The following is a 20,719-nucleotide window of genomic DNA, read 5'->3' as shown; positions in this document are numbered from 1 at the left end:
ATTTTTTGATAGAATAATAGCTTGATATCGGTATGAATTCATAATTTCCTCTTTAATTAAGTGGTTTACTTAAATCTATAATTAATTAATTTGATGTTCAAATTTTTCCTGGATTTTGCCAGTTGGACACTCTTCCAATTGGCTTCAGTATATTTATTAAAATTTTTTTCAAAATAATTCTTTGTTATTGAAAGTATTACACATGCCTCTTTTCCCCCCCATTCACCCTCTCTAGCCTGCACACCCCCCTGCCCCAGGCCTTCAGCATCCTTATTGTCTGTGTCAGTGGGTTATGCATATATGCATACAAGGAGACTCAATTATCAATCATCTTGTATTCTTTCTTGCTAAACCTTGATGCAACCCCACAATCCTTCTCCACATGGCATCCAAGCACAAGAGTAGAATTTGCTCCCAGGATGAAATCCATTGCCCGTCTTATTTAGGCTCTCCGGAGACAAAGACGAGGAACTCACATTCTAGTGTGGGGTCAGAAATGGAACAGACAGCTCCGGAGAAACCGTGCTGTGACAGAGGAGTTGCTCCTAGCTTGAAGAGTGATGCATTTAGTTCATGGCATGAGGGTGTCCAACGTGCCTGAGTGCCTCAGATCACATTTTTTGTCCTATGCGGTACCACGTGGCAGTCTGCATTCATGCTTCAGTCACCATCACATAGGCCACAGCACGCTTGTATACCAAGTCCCAGATCTGCTTTCCCTCTTATCAGTTTGCAAAATTTGTGTGTACCGCAAATGGATCTGGCAAAGTGTCTCAGGTAGCCTATCCATCTTTCGCTGTAAACACAGAGGCCTGATGTCAATAATAGCAAAGAGGCAGAGCATGACATCACACTATGTTACTGTTCCATGCCTGTGTTTTGGTGCATGGGAGAATGTGGCCATGGCTGGGTTCATGGGAACCCTTACTCTGCCAGCCAGGTGTGTAAGCACATGAGCCATCCATTCATGTGCTCAGGGTTGTGTTTCAAAAGAAGCAGGTGTGTCTTTGTCTGGCTTAGCATTACATTTTATTTTCATTTCAAAGTGTGGCAGATCTGTTTCAGTACTACAGCCATTAGTCTAATTTACTGACTTAGAAGTAGATGTTAATTTAATATTTAAACTAGTTGACCCCCCCATGGGGGCATCTAAAAATATTTTGAGACAGTTTATTCTGGATTCTCTTAAGTGCACTAGATTCAAAATGGAGCAACAGTCCTTTCGCTTTGAGGGTTTGTAATACAGATACCTAGAAGGGAACAATAATTAAGAAATTATTAACATTTTCTCCATTGTTGCCATGATGATTTTGCATTAAGGAAAGCAACTGATGTAAAATGTAAATGAACAGAATGAATAGAACAGAGAGGAAAACAGCAGACAATGCTTTGTAGACAGCTCCAACTGGAGCCCAATTTCACCTCATAACTGGTTTTTTTATTTGCATGCATTACATCAGGCAAAGAGGACTTTCCTATGAAAAAACATTCCAGGACCAGAAGGATCTTCCTGCTTTATTCCTTTGCTGTGACCCAGGCCATTAATAATAAATAATGCAGATGTAGGCAGGTCAAGAAGAGAAGTGATATTATCAGAGTGATATTATCTTAGAATACAAAGGATGGCATGCAGGCTGGTAGTGTGCTGCTCTGATAAAAGTTGAGCTATTGATCAATAAAATGTGCATTTGAAATAATTTACCCGAGTCCTTCCTCTGTGTTTCCCCACAGAGGTACATGTTTTTGAAATAATTGCCCTACGTTGTGGGTACAATTTACAAGTATTTTCCCCCATTTGTGTGTATTAACTGAGTTCATTATCAAAGCTCTTGTCTCCTACAATTTAGTTTGAGTACTAAGCACCAAGTTTAATTAGGTAATTCAAGCAAGATTCTGTACCCATACAACCTATCTGAATTTGGACTTGTAAGAATCTGACGGTGGTACACACTCAGGTGAGAAATATTTCGAAGTCACCGCTTCTTTATGTAATAGTCGTGAGTTGATACCATATCTTTCATTTAGGACCTCTCCTGCCTTAGTAATACTGTGATAGCACAACAGGCGAGTGGGGGCCCATAATGCCATCCTGAGCCCAAAGGCACTGAGTAATTTGCTGGAAAACCCAACTATGTCCCTGCAGGATATATTCCCAAGGATCCAGTTTCCACTGAACTTGAGACCTGGAATTCGTAGACCGTTTCCTAAGACTGAGGCTCTTCTTACTCCTCAGCGTCCAGCGGGAGGCAAGCGACCCAATCACCTACGTCGCTAACAAGCGCCGCCCCTCCCCTCCAGGTGACCCCGAAGTCTGGACCAGATCTTTCCAACCATCCAATCCAAACTCCTCATTTTACAGAAAGCTCCCCAAAGGTCAATGTCTTGATTAGGGGGTCTGGTGGCTAATCTGAAGAACTGCTCTTACCGCCCCCCTCCGTCCTCCACCCACCACCTTCCACCCTCCACCCAAGACAAGGAAACTCAGAAATGTTAGCAAAGGTTCTCGTTGAAGTGAACCAGAATAAAGCTTATTACAGTGCGATTGTGGCATTCCACCCATCTCCCCACACCACCCCACCCGAGTCTCCCCGGGTCCTAAACCTGCACTGTGAGTTAGCTTCTCACCATCCATGATGTTTCCAAAACATGGGAAGAAAGTTGCCAGCCCGGGCTGCTCCGCCCCGGCGCTGGCGGGCGGGCTCGGCACTGGCCGCCGCGCGGCGGGCGCGGGACTCGGCGGGCGGGGCGGGCGCGGGGCGTGGTCTGCGGCTTCCAGGCGCCGAGGAGCGGAGCGCGCTGTGCTTGCTGCGCCCCGAGCCCGCGGCCGGACCCGAAAAGCGAGCCGGAGACCGAGCAAAAGCGGCGACCGAGGGAGCCAGGCCGGCGGGGCGCCAACCCGGGCCGGCCCCAGCCCCGCGCCCACGCAGGGCAGCAGCGGTGAGCGCGGCCGCGGGGCCCCTGCACCCCGTGGCGCCCGGGAGGGAGCGGGCTGCGGCGGGGAGGGAGGGAGGAACCGCCGCCCGAGGGAGGGAGGGAGGGGAAGGGGCGGGGGCGAGGGAAGGAAGGTCCCCGAGCCGGGGGCGGGGGCGGATGCCGGGGTCCGAGCCCGGCCGCGGGAAACTTTGCGCGGGTGCGGGGAGAGCGGGGTGCGCGGAGGGCGCCGCAAACTTGCCCGCGGGCGGGGCGCCCCGGGAGCGGAGCGGGCGCCGGCGGTCTCCCGGGCTTCTTTGTGTGTCCCCTCCCGGCCCCGGCCCGCCGGTGCGGGGGCTTGGGAAGGGGGTGCAGGGGGCGGCGCAGGGGGGCTGCGCCGGGGGCTGGCCCCCGGGTCTCCCCGCCGCTCCCGCCGGGCCCAGGCCCCCGCGCTCGGAGTCCGCCGATTGTCTCCGTCCCTCGCGTCACGCTCGGGCGGGAAAGATTTTGAACGGCGCGTGAGAGGGAGCCGAGAGCCGAGGCGCAGATTTTTTGCCAAATCGTGGGCGGCGGGAGGCGCGCCCCGGGGACCCGGGGAGCGGCGGGCGGGGCGCGCGGCTGGAGAGGGCGCGGGGGCGCGGGGGCGCGGGGACCCGCGGCTGCCGAGCGCTCGGACGGACGGCCGGGGCGGCTCCGGTGCTAATTCCGTTTTGATGGCTCGGGGTCTTTGTTGTCTGAAATTGCCTGGAGAGTCTGACGGCAGCACCTTCTCCTCCTTGGGTTATTTTTCTAATCTTGGGGAAAAAAAAGAAAAGAAAAAAGCGGGCAGGACTGCTCCAAACCACAGCAGCCCCCTCGTTGGATGGCGGGTGCGGGGTCCGGGGTAGCATCTGCCTTTGTGCGCGCCTGTTATTTCCCAAAGTTGTGGCCCGCCCCTCCCCTAGCGGCGGGGAGCGCGCTGCCGGCGGGCTCGGCGGTGCACAGGCTCCGGCAGGTCCCGGCCACACCGAGCAGGTTCCTTCTGGCCGCTCAACACGTTTGCGTCATTCTTTTCTTTTTAAAAAAAGTTTGTTTGATTGCAGGCAGCTTTCACACGCCTTTCTAAGCGTTTCCTGAGCTCCGGAGCCTCCCTTGCAGATGCTCAGTGGTTGTGCCGGGAAAGGCAGACTGGACAGCCTTCAGGGGCGGGGATTCCTTTTGGTTCCCTCCGGGGTCGCTGCCTTTGAGTCGGTGGAAACATCAGGGGAGATCGAGTCCACGTGGATGAGATGGAACATTCGATGTGATTTTTTTTTTTTTTAAACTTGAATGCATAACTCCTTGAGTTTTCTTTCTGGAAAACTCTGCTGAGACTCCCAAGGGCCTTAGTCCCACCCGCCCACCCAGTCACACCTACGGTGAAGGGAAAGGTGTAACTAATCTTGATTATTTTTTTTCCCCTCATAGTGAAGACTGGATAAGCCAAAATAAGTTAAAAAAGAAAAAGAAAGAAGAAAAAGGAAATCCTTCGTTCTTTATCCACATGTTTGAATTAAGGACCCTTGTTGGGATTCAACAGAAGTCAAAATCAAACCACTTTTGAGTCCACTTGGTCTTGTACAGTTAAGATAGTTTTATTAAAAAGCCAGGTGGATAAGTTTACCCAGTTAAACATTTTACAAGCGCGTCACTGCATTTGTATTAATTGTGTTCGGAGGATATTGCAGTCTGTTGAGAGAACTGAGTTACAAGTTTTCAGTGGCATGGGGTGAAAGTTTAATGCAGAGCTCAGAAGTGGAGTCCGTTGTGTCTTAATAAGTAAGGGACAGGGTGGAAGCAATTGATTCACTTGTCATTACATGTTTTAAAGACAGATTTTCAATAACTTCACCACATTATTTGTTCATTTACTCAAACAAGCTTTTACCATAGGCCTTCCACTGTGCTGGACTCTGGAGTGCCAAATAATAATAATACCATTTATGGAATGCTCATTTTGTACCAGTACACACGTTACATTCATCTAATAAATATTTGTTGAGTGCCTGCAATGTGCTAGCTGCTGGAGTTAGCAGGCACAGAGGGCTGTGCTTCCTGTGCTTCTCTAGTGGGTAGCCGGGCAGGACATTCAAAAGCATTACCAGGCTAGTCACAGGTTTTGGAATGTAAATCAGATCTCAATGGCTTCCTGAGTGAAAGTGGCCCCAGTGTTTACCCCATCTGGTCCTCCTCAGTCCCCCATCCTGACACCTTTTTAATCTCATCTGCTGCTCTTCTTACTCGTACTTCCACAGCCAAACTGGCTTCTTTGCTGTTTGGGGACCTTTGGACTGGCTGTTTCCCCTGCCTGCAGTACCCCCTGCAAGTCCTCGTATCTGTATAGTTCTCTCTGACCCCCTTCACTTCTTCACTCAAATTTTATTCTCAGTGAGACTTCACTAAACCCAGGATTTAAAATCACCCCTCCCCCCACACTTTTGCAACTCCCATCCCCTGTTTCACAAGGTTTGTTTTTTTTTTTTTTTTTTCCTCCTCAGCATTTATGACAATCTCACTAATGCACTCCGTAATTTACTCCTTTGTTTGTGGCCTGTGTACCCCACTAGAGTGCCTACTCCAGCTCAGTGGTAGTATCCCTGCTGTATCCTCATTCTGGAACAGGGCCTGGTGTACAGGTCCTGAAGAACTGTTGGTTGAATGAATTTTGTTTGGTGGAAAGAAAGGGGCAATTTCTGGCAGAGTAACCAGAGGTCCCTAAGTTAGTGGTAAGAAGGCTACTCTGTGGAGGTGTGTGGCTTTCTTGGAACCAAGGAATGGTCCTTGTGGCTGAATGTGACAGCTGGAAGGAGAGGACACAATGAAGGCAGGATGAAGGCAGAGGGGTAATCAGGTGAAAGATGCAGCGTCTCGTAGGCTAGGGTTCGGATGAAATCACGTTGAGTCCTCATACAGACCCTATTAACAGCTATGTTGTAGTTTACAAAGCTGGACATCAAGGTGATTAAGTAACTTTCTGAGGTTACACAGTAGGTGAATAGAAACAGCTTAAGCTAGGCTCTCAGACTTCAAAGCACTTACATTTGGCCACATTCTGTAACATCAGCAGACTTAGCCCCCATTCTGATGGGGCTGTTCATCTAGTATTCTAGTGGGAAGGAAGCTAAGCCATCGAGGCACGCTAGATAGATGTATTCTGGGGCAGCGGGTGGGGGAGTTATGGTATGTGGGAAGCATCTAATTCCACCTGGGAATGGGACAGGCCAAGTTGGAAAAACAAAATGATATTAATAATTGTTACTATGAGATACTTCAGATTGGCTGCATTTTCATTAAGAAGTCTTGTTAATGTTAAATGCCTAGTCTTCAAGACTTCCCTGTGTTCATTTTTACCCCCTTGCTTGATTTCATACCTGTGTCATATGCCCCTTTTCCTCCTTTTAGCAAATAAAGGATTGTGTCTGGGATGGTATAGAATCACGAATGCTTAAAGCCTGTAATCCTTCATAAATTGCAGGTTATATTCTCTCCCTCCCCCCATGATGAAAATGACCATCTATTCTCTGACAGATAACTTAAATGTCTGCATGTATTAGGTAGCGTAGGCTAACTGCTATGTAACAAACAGTTTTGGGAAAGAAGTCACCATGCAGCTCACACTGAAAGGAGTGGAGAATTATGCTCCATCCCCTTGAAGGGTGTTGCTTTTTCATCCAAGAGAGAGGAAGGGAGAGGGAAAGAGTGAGAGAAATATCCATGAGAGAGAATCATGGATAGGCTGCCTCCTGCACACCCCCTCCTGGGGATCAAGCCTGCATCCAGGACATGTGCCCTGACCAGGAATCGAACCCGGGTCCCTTAAGTCCGTGGGTCGATGCTCAACCACTGAGCCATGCTGGCCAGGCTATAATGATTATTTATATAGTCAGGTATAAATCCTGCTATTTGTATTCTGTCTTTCTCACTGTTCTCAGTTTCTTTTGCTCATATTTTTCTTTCTTCATTTGGATATATGGGATAATTTTGATTATTCTGTTTTATCTCTTTTTGGCTAATTAGGTATCCTTTATTTTGTTATTTAGTGGTTGCATTAGGGTTTTTAGCATACATCATAGTTTACCTTCAAGTATGTTATTTCATGTACAGTATGAAAACCTTGCAATAGTATATTTTCATTTCTCTTCCTCTGACTTTTGTGCTATTGTTATACATTTTTTTTTGTCTGTTACAAACCCCACGCTACATTACTGTTTTTGTTTGAGCAATCATTTTTTAAGGGGAATCTAAATAATATAATAGAGCCATATGTTTTTACCCATGCAGTTATACAGGTTGTAATTTAGTTTTACTGTTGTTAAATAAAAAGAACAAATAATCACATGCTGAGGTAATTGGATTCATATGTCACAAGTTAGAATACATTCTAAAGAAAAGTGAAATTCAGAAACCAGAGCCTCATTCATCTTAAATGAAATCCACGGCGCTGTCCCTGAGGAGCTCATTGCTGTGTCAGGAAGATGTCCCAGGATCCTGGGGGGCTCGGCAGCACTCAGGCACCTGGGCGTGGGGAGCCCCGGGCAGGCACTGCTGCTTCCTGTCCTCCCTCTCAGCAGCGCTAGGAGGGGGAGGGGGAGGGAGAGAAGGAATCCTCTGCCCGTGCTGACAATTTCCAGGCCCTGAGAAACTTTGAAAGATGACTTTGAAAGCATTTCTTTCCTTTTGATAGTGTCTGAGATGAAAATCACTTGCCAAAACCGGTTTGGCTCAGTGGATAGAGCGTCAGCGTGCGGACTGAAAGGTCCCGGGTTTGATTCCGGTCAAGGGCATGTACCTGGGTTGCGGGCACATCCCCAGTAGGGGCTGTGCAAGAGGTAGCTGATCGATGATTCTCTCTCATCGATGTTTCTAACTCTATCCCTCTCTCTTCCTCTCTGTAAAAAATCAATAAAATATATTAAAAAAAAATCACTCCGTGATGGCTCTGCAGGTCCAAGTAACACATTTGAGAAGAGTGAGCCACAGGCTTCTGCTCGTCCCTGTTCATTGACTGAAAGTTGTGGTCTGCGATGCGGCTCTTGTCTCTCTAGAATCTGCCTTCTCCTTGTTACTCTGGTTCCTGCTGACGCTTCATCTTCCTCTAGGTTAGGGGTGTCGAACTCAATCAGAGAAGGGGCCAAAATCTAAAATCCAGCCTAAATCACGGGCCGAATGGTTTACTGAATAGTCATAAACAGTCATTGTGATGGAAACGCAGCGGAGTGCAGTGATGACAGCGCGGTGCGGGCCACATTGCAAGGCCTGGCGGGACGGATTTGGCCCGCGGGCCTTGTGTTTGACACATGTGCTCTAGGTACTGCCAGGGCTTGCTGTTGGTCATCAGTGAGTAGCTACTCTGCGTCTGGGTGTGTAAATGTGCCTCTATCCTGAATGTTAACACAGAACATGGACCAATATTCAACTGTAAACAAGTAGAAAAACTCAGTGCACTCCACAAGTTAATTTACTTTATAGATGTTTATGGAACCTGGGCACTCGCACATGGAAAATGTACGTCCCTTGCCTCTAGAAAGCTAGCTGTCTGGAAAGAGAAAGCCCACAAGCAGAGGAAAGGGCACTCTGTATGGTAATTGGTGATCACCACAATGGAGACAGGAATAGGGCGGGGAGAAAGCTTAGCGTGGGGGTTCTCAAAAAGTGCCCGCCGAGGCCGGCAGCATCACACCGGAACCTGGAGGGTGGGGCCCAGCAGCCCGTGTTTAACACGCTTCCCGAGTGATGCTGATGCTCACTCAAGCTGTGAAACCACCAGCACGGAGGATTAGGTCATCCCCAGCTCCTAAATGCTATGAGTATCGGCAGGAAATGTGCTCTGTCGTGCTGTGGAACAAATTCAGAAAGAGTCTGGAGGCTTTGGCTAGAAATAAATGATAACCATTTATTCAAGGGCCTTAGGGTTTGCAAACCCTAGGAACACAACTAGGCAAAACCCCCGATGTATTCTCAAGAAGAAAGAGAAGCTAAGCGTCCTCACAGTAAGAAAGACATCTGTGAGAAGAATCAGCTCTGTGTTCTCAGGCTCCGGATTGGTCCAGGACGATAGCTCAGATCATCACAGGTGTGGAGAGTGATGCCAGCGGGTCTGGATACCTGGACACTTTCCTGAGTCTTTCAGGGGGGGAGTCAGAGAGTTATCTGGAGGTTTGGTATATTATATATCCAGGTACTGAGGCAGGACTGGAGAGTTCAAAAGTTCAAGTTCCCAGGCTAGTTAAAGCAAGAATAGAATGCTTTCCTCACACCTCCACCTACCTGATTTTAATAATTTAGCAACTTGACTATAGTGACTCCATTTACTCCATCCCGCCGTGCTTTAAGAGCAGTGTTGGCACTAATGCAGTGTCATGTAAAACATGAATTACTATGTGGGTAAAACAGACATGGGTGAAGTTACACTTGACCCTGGAGAAATAGTAAGTTAGATTTATAATTCTTCCCCCCCCCCCCAAAAAAAAAATATAAAAAGATTTACTGCAATAATATTTTAAACAATAGAAGATAGCTGGACACCTACATGGCACACAGACGATAGGACACACAACCTGAGGGGAGGAGCAAGAGAGGGTGGCAGAGGCTGTGGGTTAGACTAGGAGCCTTTCAATGGACTGCTGAATGGACTGGATCTGCTGCTTCAGCTGGGAGCCCTCTTTGATGGTGCCGGAGCAGGCGATGACAGGCCTGGAGACCCCGCAGGCCCGGCCCAGAGCCTGCTTGGAGCGCACAAACACGTAGGGCACGTTCTTGTCCTCGCACAGCAGCGGGAGGTGCAAGATGATCTCCAGGGGCTCTGCGTCCGCCGCCATCACAGTGAACTCCGAGATGCCTCTGCTCAGGGTTTTGGTGGCCTCGTTGGCTCCTTTCCGAAGCTGCTTGTAGTTACAGGACTGCTGGACGAGGTCCAATAGCTTTTTGGTGAGGTGGGCATCGGCGAGAGGGTAGGCCTTCGGATTTGCATCAGCCTGGGTCATGGCTGCGGGCCGGCGCTCCCCTCTTCCTAAGACGCGCGGCCGACGTGCGTCAGAGAGGGGGCGCTATAATTCTTTTATTATGAAAAATGTTAATATATTCAAAGGCAGATAGAATAGTGAAATGAACTTCTGTGTAAACATTACCTAGTATTAATAATGATCAAATCCTGCTGATTTGGTTTTACCTAAACCCTCACCTATCCCTGCATGCTGGATTATTATTATTTTTTTAATTAAAAATATTTTTATTGATTTCAGAGAGGCAGAGAGAGCTAGAAACATCAGTGATGGGAGAGAATCATTGATTGGCTGCTTCCTGCATACCCCCCACTGGGGATCGAGCCTGCAACCTGGGCATGCACCCTTGACTGGAATCGAACCCGGGACCCTTCATTCTGCAGGCCTACGCTGTATCCATTTAGCCAAACCAGCTAGGGCTGCATGCTGGATTATTCTGAAGCAAATTTCATACATCATATAATTTCATTAATCAATAATTAGATTTTAAATTGATCTATTAAGGTGCTAAAGATGAATTTGAAACTGAATCACATAGCTTTTTTTATTGCTCATAACAAATTATAAAGCTTAGCTGGAGTTTATTTACACAAAAGATGAGTGAAACAAAACAGTAAAATTCATTAAAAATAAATATACTGGTTATAACAGTGAAAACATTTTATCAAAACATTTTATGTACCATCATCACGATAGCAATAGACATTATACTTATAGATAATATTCTAGGCTAGAAAGAAAGAATATACACCCATACACTGCCAAAATTGGAATACTATGCCGGAAGGAGAAACTTAAATTAGAAAGGCAAGTTTTTGGGAAGGGAGATGTTATAAGAAGTTTTTGCAGTTTCTGGGCAAATTTTAATGCATTAAAAATGTACATTATAATAATACATTACCAATTCTCATTCATTTCAGCAGTTATGTTGCCTCATTTGGAAAGGAAAGGTATTTAACATGTAGGGAGGAACAATACATCTTTAAAAAAAATCTCAGCATTCTGCACAGACTTTTCATCAAGATTAGGGATGGCCTGTTTTGTTAGGACTCCGGCTGTCCGAGAGTTCATCATGTTTGGAGGAAGGGGCAGAGTTAATTTACACAGACATGTCTTCACCCATGCTGTCTTTGGAGTACACGTTAGGAGAGCCTGAGAAAAACTGGTGGTGTTACGACTAAAATGTTCACTTTCGGCTGTGACTGTCTGACCCATTAATAGGTCATACCACAGGTGTTAGATAATTTCCATTTTAAAAATGCTGATTACTTAGAAGTAATTTTTACCTTAAGTGTAAATTGCAACAAGAGAAGTAAAGCTGAACCCTGACTGGCTTGGCCCAACTGTTTGGAGAGTTGTCCAGTATACCAAAAGGTCATAGGTTCAATTCCTGGTCAAGGCACATAGCCAGGTTTTGCTCACCAGTCAGGGAGCGTAAGGGAGCAAACTTGATGTTTCTCTCTCACATTGATGTTTCTCTCCCCCTTCCTCCCTCTTTCCTTCTCTCCTCCTCACTCTCTCTCTAAGAAAAATAGGTGTACACGAAGCTTCAAATGTTAACAAATATTTTTTAAACTATATTTTTGTGTTTTTTTTTTTACGGAGAGGAAGAGAGAGGGATAGAGAGTTAGAGACATCAGTGAGAGAGAATCATCAATCAGCTGCCTCTTGCACACCCCCCACTGGGGATGTGCCTGCAACCAAGGTACATGCCCTTGACCGGAATCGAACCTGGGACCTTTCAGTCCGCAGGCCGACGCTCTATCCACTGAGCCAAACCAGTTTTGGCGTTAATAAATATTTTAAAAAAGAAGTAAAGTGAAATAAGTTAGACAGAGAAAGATAAATACCCTATAATTTCACTTATATGTGGAATCTAAAAACCAAAATAAACAAAGTAGAAGACACTCATAGTTGGAGCTAACAAACTGATGGTGGCCAGATGGGAGGCGGAGGGAGGCTGGGTGAAAAGGTGATGGGATTAAGAAGTACAAATTGGCAGTTACTAAAACAGGCCCGGGGATGTGAAGTACAGCGTAGGGACTATAGTCAGTAATACTGTAATAACCATGTATGGTGCCAGGTGGGTACTAGACTTAGGGGGGAGGGGCACGCCACTTCATGATTTATCTAAATGTCTAACCACTGTGCTGTATACCTGAAACTAATATAATATTGCATCTCAGCTGTAGTTGAAAATTAAAAATAAATAAAGCTGTTCAAGACTGTTCCACATGCCTCCAAAAGAAATAATTAAACAACCCACAGCTCAAATGCATCTAAGCTCTTAGTACTGTGATAGTACATGATGAGATTGTTTGATAGGATAATGCATGCTAGAGCTTTTAGTTCTAAAATTGGAGCTAGCTATTCAGAATAAAATTTTTTCAAAAAGGAACGACTATCATAAATTCTGTTTATAAAAGAGTTAAGGGTGTGTTCACACTTGTGTGTTAGCAGAAAGAGATTACTAGCATTCTCTTGCTTGAATAGCCTTTGTGGGTTGCTCATTTGATGACACCGAGTAAGAATTTTTTCTCTGTTAATGGACTTGTGTTTAAAAGAAAGTCTGTTACCTTTGTAGTCTTTGTAACTTTTTCGTTATAACAAGCTGCAACTCAGTTGGGTAATGATTACTTTTATAAATAGTGTTTAGTCCATACCTGGCTTTATATCCTCCTGAGCCCAACGAAAGGAAACTCCCAAACGCTTGTAACCACAGGCTGATGATTTGATTACAAGCCTGTGTCGGTGATGGTTTCTGAGCCCCGGAAGGTGCATACGCTCCTGTGTGAGTCATCCTGTTGCCTTGCAGTTGGCCATGTGTTTGCTTAGCAACCGCCGCTGATTTGAGGTTTGAGCTGGGAGAGTGTGTTTTAAAAACGATCCCACCTATTCTTTCAGGTTATATGTGCCTGTGAAACCCTGTAAGTTTACTGTGAATGTCGTGTGTCCCACAAAAAGGGAAGATTTAATTGCAAATAGTTTTTCTTCTGATCTGTGTCTCAGTGGGCTGCGGGTGGGGTAAGGAGAAACAGAAGTGAGTCCGGGAGACTGTGAACTTGCTGGTTTATGCCCCTGGCCCAGAGCAGAACCACTTGGCCTCTCTGGCTGATGGGATAAGTATAATTTACTAGGGCCTTGGTCTTGAGTAATACTCCTGTGTGTATCACTATTAAAGGAACACGTGAATTTTGGAAATGTGTGTGTGTTGTGGAATGGTTAAGAATATAGCTTCTACTGAAACCGGTTTGGCTCGGTGGATAGGGCGTCATCCTGCGGACTGAAGGTCCCGGGTTCGATTCCGGTCAAGGGCATGTACCTTGGTTGCGGGCACATCCCTGGTAGGGGGTGTGCAAGAGGCAGCTGATTGATGACTCTCTCTCATCGATGTTTCTAACTCTCTATCTCTCTCCCTTTCTCTCTGTAAAAAATCAATAAAATATATTAAAAAAAAAAGAAGAAAAAAGAATATAGCTTATTTTTTTTTCTTTTAAAAAAGATTTTTATTGATTTCAGAGAGGAAGGGAGAGGGAGTGAGAGAATCATTCATCGGCTGCCTCCTGCACACTCCCTACTGGGGATTGAGCCCTGCATGTGCCCTGACCGGGAATCGAACCGTGACCTCCTCCTGTCATGGGCCCGCTCTCAACCACTGACACACTCCGGTTGGGTGCAAATAGTATTTTTACCGATGGAGAAATAGAGGCTCAGCAGGGGCCCGATATTATTTAAACATCTACCTTAATCTCAGGGCACCTCTCCCTTTTATCTTTCTCTTCAAGCTCTTTGGAGCCAGAGGAGAGCCAGGCTAGGAAGAGTGAGTGAGCCCTGAAGGCCGAGGCCGCTCTCCGGCCTTTCCCATCAGGTGCCACCCTCAGGAGGAGAGAGAATAACCCTGGCACTGGCCCGTGTGAATCTGTTACCTGAGGAATGCCAGGGAGTGTCTCACTGTTAATTCTCAAGTTCCAAGGTTACTTTCCTTTTAAAATACTTGAAAAGTCAAATCCTTCAAGATTTTTTCCCCCTTTTGCTTCTGATGAAATGGAAACATTTGGGTGGGAGTGGATTAAACCTTTCTAAGACGAGCCTTTTTTTAGTCGAACTGGAGGGGATGAGGGAGGCAGAGTGGATAAAGCTTTTCTCCTCACTGTTACCCCTTCACTAGACGATGGGATGTGGGATCTGAGGTCAAGCTCACGGATGCAGATTAAAAATTAAATGTGGCCGAGACCGGTTTGGCTCAATGGATAGAGCGTCGGCTTGGGGACTGAAAGGACCCGGGTTCGATTCCGGTCAAGGGGCATGTACCTTGGTTGCGGGCACATCCCCAGTAGGGGGTGTGCAAGAGGCAGCTGATCGATGACTCTCTCATTGATGTTTCTAGCTTTCTATCTCTCTCCCTTCCTCTCTGTACAAAATCAATAAAATATATTAAAAAAAATTAAATGTGGCTAGACTTTCAGCCTTTTTTTTTTTTACAAGTTTATTTTTATTATTACACAGATCCAACAGCACACACATTTCAAAAGCAAAAGCCTTCTTCGTATTATTTTCACTTTCCATTTCTGCAGGCTCTGCCTGTCCCTAGAGATCATCTTTATGGAGGGCGGTATGTTTATCCTGTTTGAACACTCGGAACCCTGACAAAGCAGTCATTACACAACTGTAGTTACCATTTGTGCTTTTTCCTTTTTACCCGGACATTCGGTATTAGGGTACGTTATTGAGGTTTCCTAAATATGGTTCTTCTTTTAGCCTGTATCCCGAGTCCCGTCCACATGAAGTGGGATTTGAGTTCCGTGCTCTGGATCGCCTTTCCAATCAGTGACATAGCTGGGGTTAGCGTTTGGATACCTGAGCTGCTTGCCTGTTGCTGAACCAGTTCTGGTGGTTAATTTATTACACAGGTTTGCCAGTTAACTGCCCCTGCAACACTGGGCAGGAAGCACGTTTCATCTGATGTTCTGAGGAGCGTTTACGTTAACATAGGCACATTTTGGTTTGGTCAGAATATTAATCTTTTAACCACTTCCTGTGTGGACTGATCATGTGATAATGTAAAATTTCTCTAGAGTCCTGGGCTGTGTGAGGAAATTAGATCGATCTTGCCTGTTAGGAAGTTTCTTTTAAGGATGTGGGATATGGAGCCCACATGCTTCTGTTCAAGCAGTTCTTTTATTTAAAAAAAATATATATGTTATTGATTTTTTTACAGAGAGGAAGGGAGATGGATAGAGAGTTAGAAACATCGATCAGCTGCCTCCTGCACACCCCCTACTGGAGATGTGCTCGCAACAAAGGTACATGCCCTTGACCGGAATCGAATCTGGGACCCTTCAGTCCACAGGCTGATGCTCTGTCCACTGAGCCACACTGGTCAGGGCTGTTCAAGCACTTCTTGCCAGTAACTTACAGTTTGGCCTTGGGCATGTTACTTACCTTCTCTGTTTCCCTACATGGGGTAGCGAGTGTCCATCTTGTGGACTTGTGAGGATGAAAGAGATGGTGCATGCAAAATGCCTGGCACAAATGAGGTACTCAACAAACATTAACTCTTCTTGTTCCTGTTTTATCATTGTTATCAAACAGAGAACCAACAGATTTAGTCACCTATGGAAGGAGAATTTACCTGTTCTTACTGCCAAGCTAACGGAGGATATGTCAGGGATATTTCACTTTTATTGCACTGAAGGAATGTGCAAATATTGAGATAACGCTCTCTAATCAGATACAAATCTCAGCACTGGACCGAGTCAGTTGGCTTCGTCACTAAGTAATTTGGAGGCCCTTCAGCGAAAGGATTACACAGAGATTTTGTTTGCCTCAGTGGTCCTGCTTCTTGAGACCCGTCCGTGGTTCTGGTTTTGCTTCTCCTGGGGAAAATGTTGTGGCCTCCGGGAGATGTTCCTTGGGGAATGTTGAATGTTCACGAATGGGGAGAAATCAGTTTAGGTGGTGTTTCTTTTTTGAGGGTTTTATGTTCATGTGTTTTGGGGACTGGGATATTTCCGGGGGGAAGGGCTTTGAGAGAAGCAAAAAATATTTCTTAGAAATCTCAAAGCTGTAGTCTGAAATCCCATGGAAAGAAAACTGGAGAATTTTGTATCCCGAGTTACTGGAGGTTGTGGGTCGGAAGGATTATCTGTGTTTTGGGAAGTTTATCTTTACAGGAAGGTACATAATTTCTAAGCATGTTAATGAACTAGAAGATACATTAAGGCAAAAGTAATTTCATAAGTCGATAAAAATAGTTTAAAAAAAAACGAAAACCCCAGACAGATTTCGAATGGAGTCACTGTACATGTTGCAACAGCAGAGATAGCTGAGTATACACAGACGTGCATTCTGTTCTTTCCCTGGGATGATGTTATCTCGTGTCAGACCTTAAAATGCTGCTCATGGAAATGGCAAATATGTATCTTTAGGGAGAACTCAGAAACCAATCATTCTGGTTGTCTCTCTTCAGGTGAGGAATGTCTGCCGCGTTTAGGAAGGTAATGGGAGCTGCTCTGCAAGCTCTCTAGCAAGCCACAAGGGAAGCCCAGGGGAGGGGCTGGTTTCACAAAGCCCTGGTTTCAGAAATCAAATCTGTGTTTCAGAGACACCGCTCTTTCCACAGCCTGACTCGGCAGCCTTTGAACAGCCGAGTGCCTGCTGGAGTCAGAGGGCTGGTTCCCTAAAAAAGAAAAAAACAGCTTCCTCATTGCATCACAGTTACTTTCTTTCCCTCTCATCTGCTTTCCCACTCACCAGCCAGCACGCTAAGACTGAATGATTAGGTAAGATTGGGCGTCAAGCATTTAGTTAGAACTCCCCATTTATCAGTACAGCTGTACACGGGTGGATGGCTCTTTGGAAGTCAAGAGTGAAAGAGAAACACAAACTCAGAAAGGACAGAAAAGCACTGTAATCTGGGAAGATTTGAATTTTTAAAGAATTCTTTTAGAACAAATCCCTTAAAATTTCTACTATGAAAATAATAATCAGAAGTGATTAGAGGAAGTGTCATTTATTTTTTATTTTACTTTAATTTGTGCTTTTGTTTTAATTTTTAAAACTTAGTTTTCAAATACAGTATTACCTATATTAGCATTAGCTTTAGGTGTACAACATAGAAATTAGACATTTATATACCTTATCAGGTGATCACCATGCTTGTAGCACCCATCTGACACCATACATAGTTATTGCAATGTTATTTTTTATTTTAAATCACTGCACTTTTAAAAACTAAATTTGTTTAGACCTCTATGGATTAAAGTCTACCATGACTTAGCGAGTGATCTAATGTTTTTTTTGTTTGTTTGCTTTGTGCTCTGTGCAAGTAAGTCTTGGTCAATAATTAAATGAAGTTGGATTGTAGGAAATAGAGCAACACACTTTTTTTAGAAAATTTTATTTATTTATTTTTTGTTTATTTTTTATTTTTAGAGAGTGAGGAAGGGAGAGGGATTTATTGGCTGCCTTCTGCACGCCCCTACTAAGGATCGAGCCCCCAGCCCAGGCGTAACCTCTTGGTTCGTGGGTGGACGCTCAGTCACTGAGGCCCACTGGCCAGGCTGGAACAGCACATTTTAAGGTGAGTTCTTGAGGGTGTAATCAATAATGGTCATTCACAGGAGGGATAAAAAATGGAATAAGTATAGTATCATTGGTAAGATACCCGTTATAAACTCTAATTCTGGATGTATCCCAGGTGGTTTTATGCTCTTGAATAAATCACTAATGTTCATGGTCTCAGTTTCCACACTGTAGGAGTATCGTGATTAGATGAACTAACTTATAAGCACAACTGCATACAAGTATGCGTTGTCTTGGGTCAGTTAAACTGCCCCCCTTTTACTGGTATCCATTGGTTTTCCTCTTAAACCTAGCCAGCCCACTCTCACAGGTCTGCCATCCTCACCAAGGACAGCAAAGGCGAGGACAGCACAGAATCACTTTTGAGTTGTGTCTGTGCTCTCCATAGTGAGTCGGTAAGCCTGGGCCCATGGATGCTTTATACCTTGGACAGTGACAGTGACAGTAGCGACGGGTTGCTATTCGAGTCCAGAGTTCAGCACCCATCCTGTTGAGTTCAGTTCAGAATTATAGGACTGAAGGATGCCCATTCCTCTTCCTTCACAGAAGAGGAATCAGGATCCAGGGCTGGCTAGGTCCCACAGCTAACTGGCAGAACCGGGAGTAAAACTGCCATCTCCAGATTGCTGGCTCAGCACTCTTGGTGCTGTGTGTGAGCGAGATATGTAAATGGTTGCGAGTTATCTCAGACCTGTGGGAAACTATGTCATCATACAGTAAGCATTTATGTGTTTAGCATCTTGCTTAAGAAACAGAATATTTATAGCAAGGTGTGACCCTCTCTTCTGCCTCAGAGGTAGTTCAATCCGGTGTTTATTGTTCTCAGGCATTTCTTTACAATTTTGTGGAGTCTGAATTGGTTAAGGTCGGTTTTCAGAGTCTTGAACAACAGATAGTGCCTGGGTACTGCCACACAGAATGGATGCTGACCATGACCAATGCATCCAGCCAGGCCATGGTGCGCTGGCGGGGTATCAGGCCCATTGGGGTCCCTAAGCAATATTTTTAAGATTGTGTATAATTCATATCATTCAGTATGCATTCTTCTGCAAGCTGCTACTCCCTTCAACTTTTATTTGTGAGATGCGTCCATATCGGTTACATATAACACTGATTATTTATTTGCTTTGTTTAATATTCTATTGTGTGACTATGCCACAGTTTATCCATTCACTTATTTTTGGATATTTAGTTTTAGTTTTTTTTTAAATACATATTTTTATTGATTGCATAGAGGAAGGGAGAGGGAGAGAGACAGACACATCAGTGATGAGAATCATTGATTGGCTGCCTCCTGCACGCCCCCTACAGGCTATTGAGCCCGCAACCTGGGCTTGTGCCCTTGACTGGAGTCAATTTGAGGACCCTACAGTCTGCAGGCCAATGCTCTATCCACTGAGCCAAACCAGCTAGGGTGGATATTTAGTTATTTTTTATGTCCTCTTCTAGGACTTGCCTGTTCATTTCTTTTTCCCCTATCAGGATGTTAGTCTTTTCTTTATTGACTTTTACATATATTATTTCTGTATTTTCTTAGAAACTATCCTATCTAATAAAATAGTAATATGGAAATTGACCATCACTCCAACACACAACATGGCTGCCTCCATGTGGTCAAAGATCCTGCCCCCATGTGGACACAAGATTGCTATCACAAGATGACCAGTAGGGGAGGGCATTTGGGAGGGACCAGGCCTGCAAGGGAGGGCAGTTGGGGGTGATCAAGCCTGCAGGGGAGGGCAGTTAGGGATGACCAGGGTGGCAGAGGAGGGAAGTTGGGGGTGACTGGGACTGCAGGGGAGGGCAGTTGTGGGGGAACAGGCCTGCAGGGGAAGGTAGTTAAGGTCAAAGAGGCTGGCAGGGGAGCAGTTAGACATCAGTCAGGCTGGCAGAGGAATGGTTAGGAGGTTTACCTAGGCTGGCAGGCAGAAGTGGTTAGGGGCAATCAGGAAGGCAGGCAGGCTAGCAGTTGGGAGCCAGCAGTCCTGGATTGTGAGAGGGATCCCAGATTGGAGAGGGTACAGGCTGGACTGAGGGGACCCCCCTCCCCCACATGAATTTCATGCACCGGGTCTCTGGTTGTTTAATAAACAAATATTAATATTTGCACTTAAGAAGTCACATAAAACCTATTGTAGCCCAATCAGTGTGGTTCAGTGGTTGGGCACTGACCTATAAACCAGGAGGTCACAGTTTGATTTCTATTATAGTTAAGGTACATGCCCGGGTTTCAGGCTCAATCCCCAAAAGGGAGTGTGTAGGAGGCAGCTGATCAATGATTTTCTCTCATCATTGATATTTCCCTTTCTCTCTCCCTCCCTCTTCCTTTCTTGCTGAAATCAATAAAATATATATACATATATATATCTTTTTTAAAAAAACCTATCATAGCTTGACCTTTCCAATGTTATTGGAGCTACCTCCATCTATTCATATTTGAAAAGAGAATTTCAACATCCTGTAATCAGATGGGTGTGAAGCACACCAGTGGGATTGTCTGAGTGTTAATAGGCCTGTCACTGTAGATATGGATGGATTTAAGATGCATATGGGTCTTTCCATTCTCCATTATAAAGATGGGTTTAATTTTCTTGTATTTCCATGATTACGCAGGTGAAGGGGGATTGACTTCATTGTGCTCTAAGATGTGGGAGGAAAGCCTGTACGAGCAATCATAACATTCTCTTTCTTCCCCCCCTCATCCCCCGTCACTAATAAAGCTGGACGATGGGCAGCCCCTGGCTTCCTCAGGGAGCCATTGGGCCACGGGATGTCACAGAAATGGCACAGTGAAGGGGAGGACTCAGGCCCTGGCTCAGGAAGTCCCTTTCCAGAACTTTATTTATTAAACTATCTGTATCTGTGTGTGCACGGTTTTGGCGCTCTCCCCCCTTTTCCTCCAGTGAGCAGTGACCTGACAGAGATAGTGCTGGGCTCTTTGTTCCTTTGTTGGCTACTTGTATCTCTTTCTGGCAGGTTATTGTTTCAGGGGCCTTAAGCACCAGGATTAGGACAGTTAAATCTTTCCTGGGCTGGGAAAATGTAATCTTCCTATTCATTCTGCTTTCCTGGTTTACTTCCTTCCCTGCCGGCCTTGCTTCTTTTTACTTACAGATCGCTTGCACCTATTGGCTAGCCATCCTTCAGAGCATCCAGCGTTTTGTTCCGTGTAGTTGTTTAAACCCCTTTTGTTGTTGTAAAAATGC

The 20,719-nt window shown here is 45.4% G+C and overlaps 2 protein-coding genes across 2 annotated transcripts in view; one reads left to right on the top strand and one right to left on the bottom strand.

Moving 5' to 3' along the window:
- Positions 1-2,737: 2,737 nt before the first annotated feature.
- The window catches only part of SYNE2 (spectrin repeat containing nuclear envelope protein 2), a 304,600-nt gene continuing 286,618 nt past the window's right edge, over positions 2,738-20,719 (top strand). Inside the window, exon 1 of the mRNA XM_045579886.1 lies at positions 2,738-2,937. The gene's annotated coding sequence lies outside the window, so the exon portion shown is untranslated. The remainder of the gene's footprint in view (positions 2,938-20,719) is intronic.
- On the bottom strand, positions 9,449-9,978 carry LOC118716968 (NHP2-like protein 1). Its single transcript, XM_036434494.2, has one exon. It carries the CDS (start codon positions 9,909-9,911, stop codon positions 9,525-9,527), a length of 387 nt encoding a protein of 128 aa, XP_036290387.1. The 5' UTR covers positions 9,912-9,978; the 3' UTR covers positions 9,449-9,524.

This window comes from Pipistrellus kuhlii, unplaced genomic scaffold (assembly GCF_014108245.1).
Source record: "Pipistrellus kuhlii isolate mPipKuh1 unplaced genomic scaffold, mPipKuh1.p scaffold_m20_p_1, whole genome shotgun sequence".
Classification (NCBI taxonomy): domain Eukaryota; kingdom Metazoa; phylum Chordata; class Mammalia; order Chiroptera; family Vespertilionidae; genus Pipistrellus; species Pipistrellus kuhlii.
Note: the sequence above shows the minus strand (reverse complement) of the source record. Positions and strands in the feature narration are given on the sequence as shown.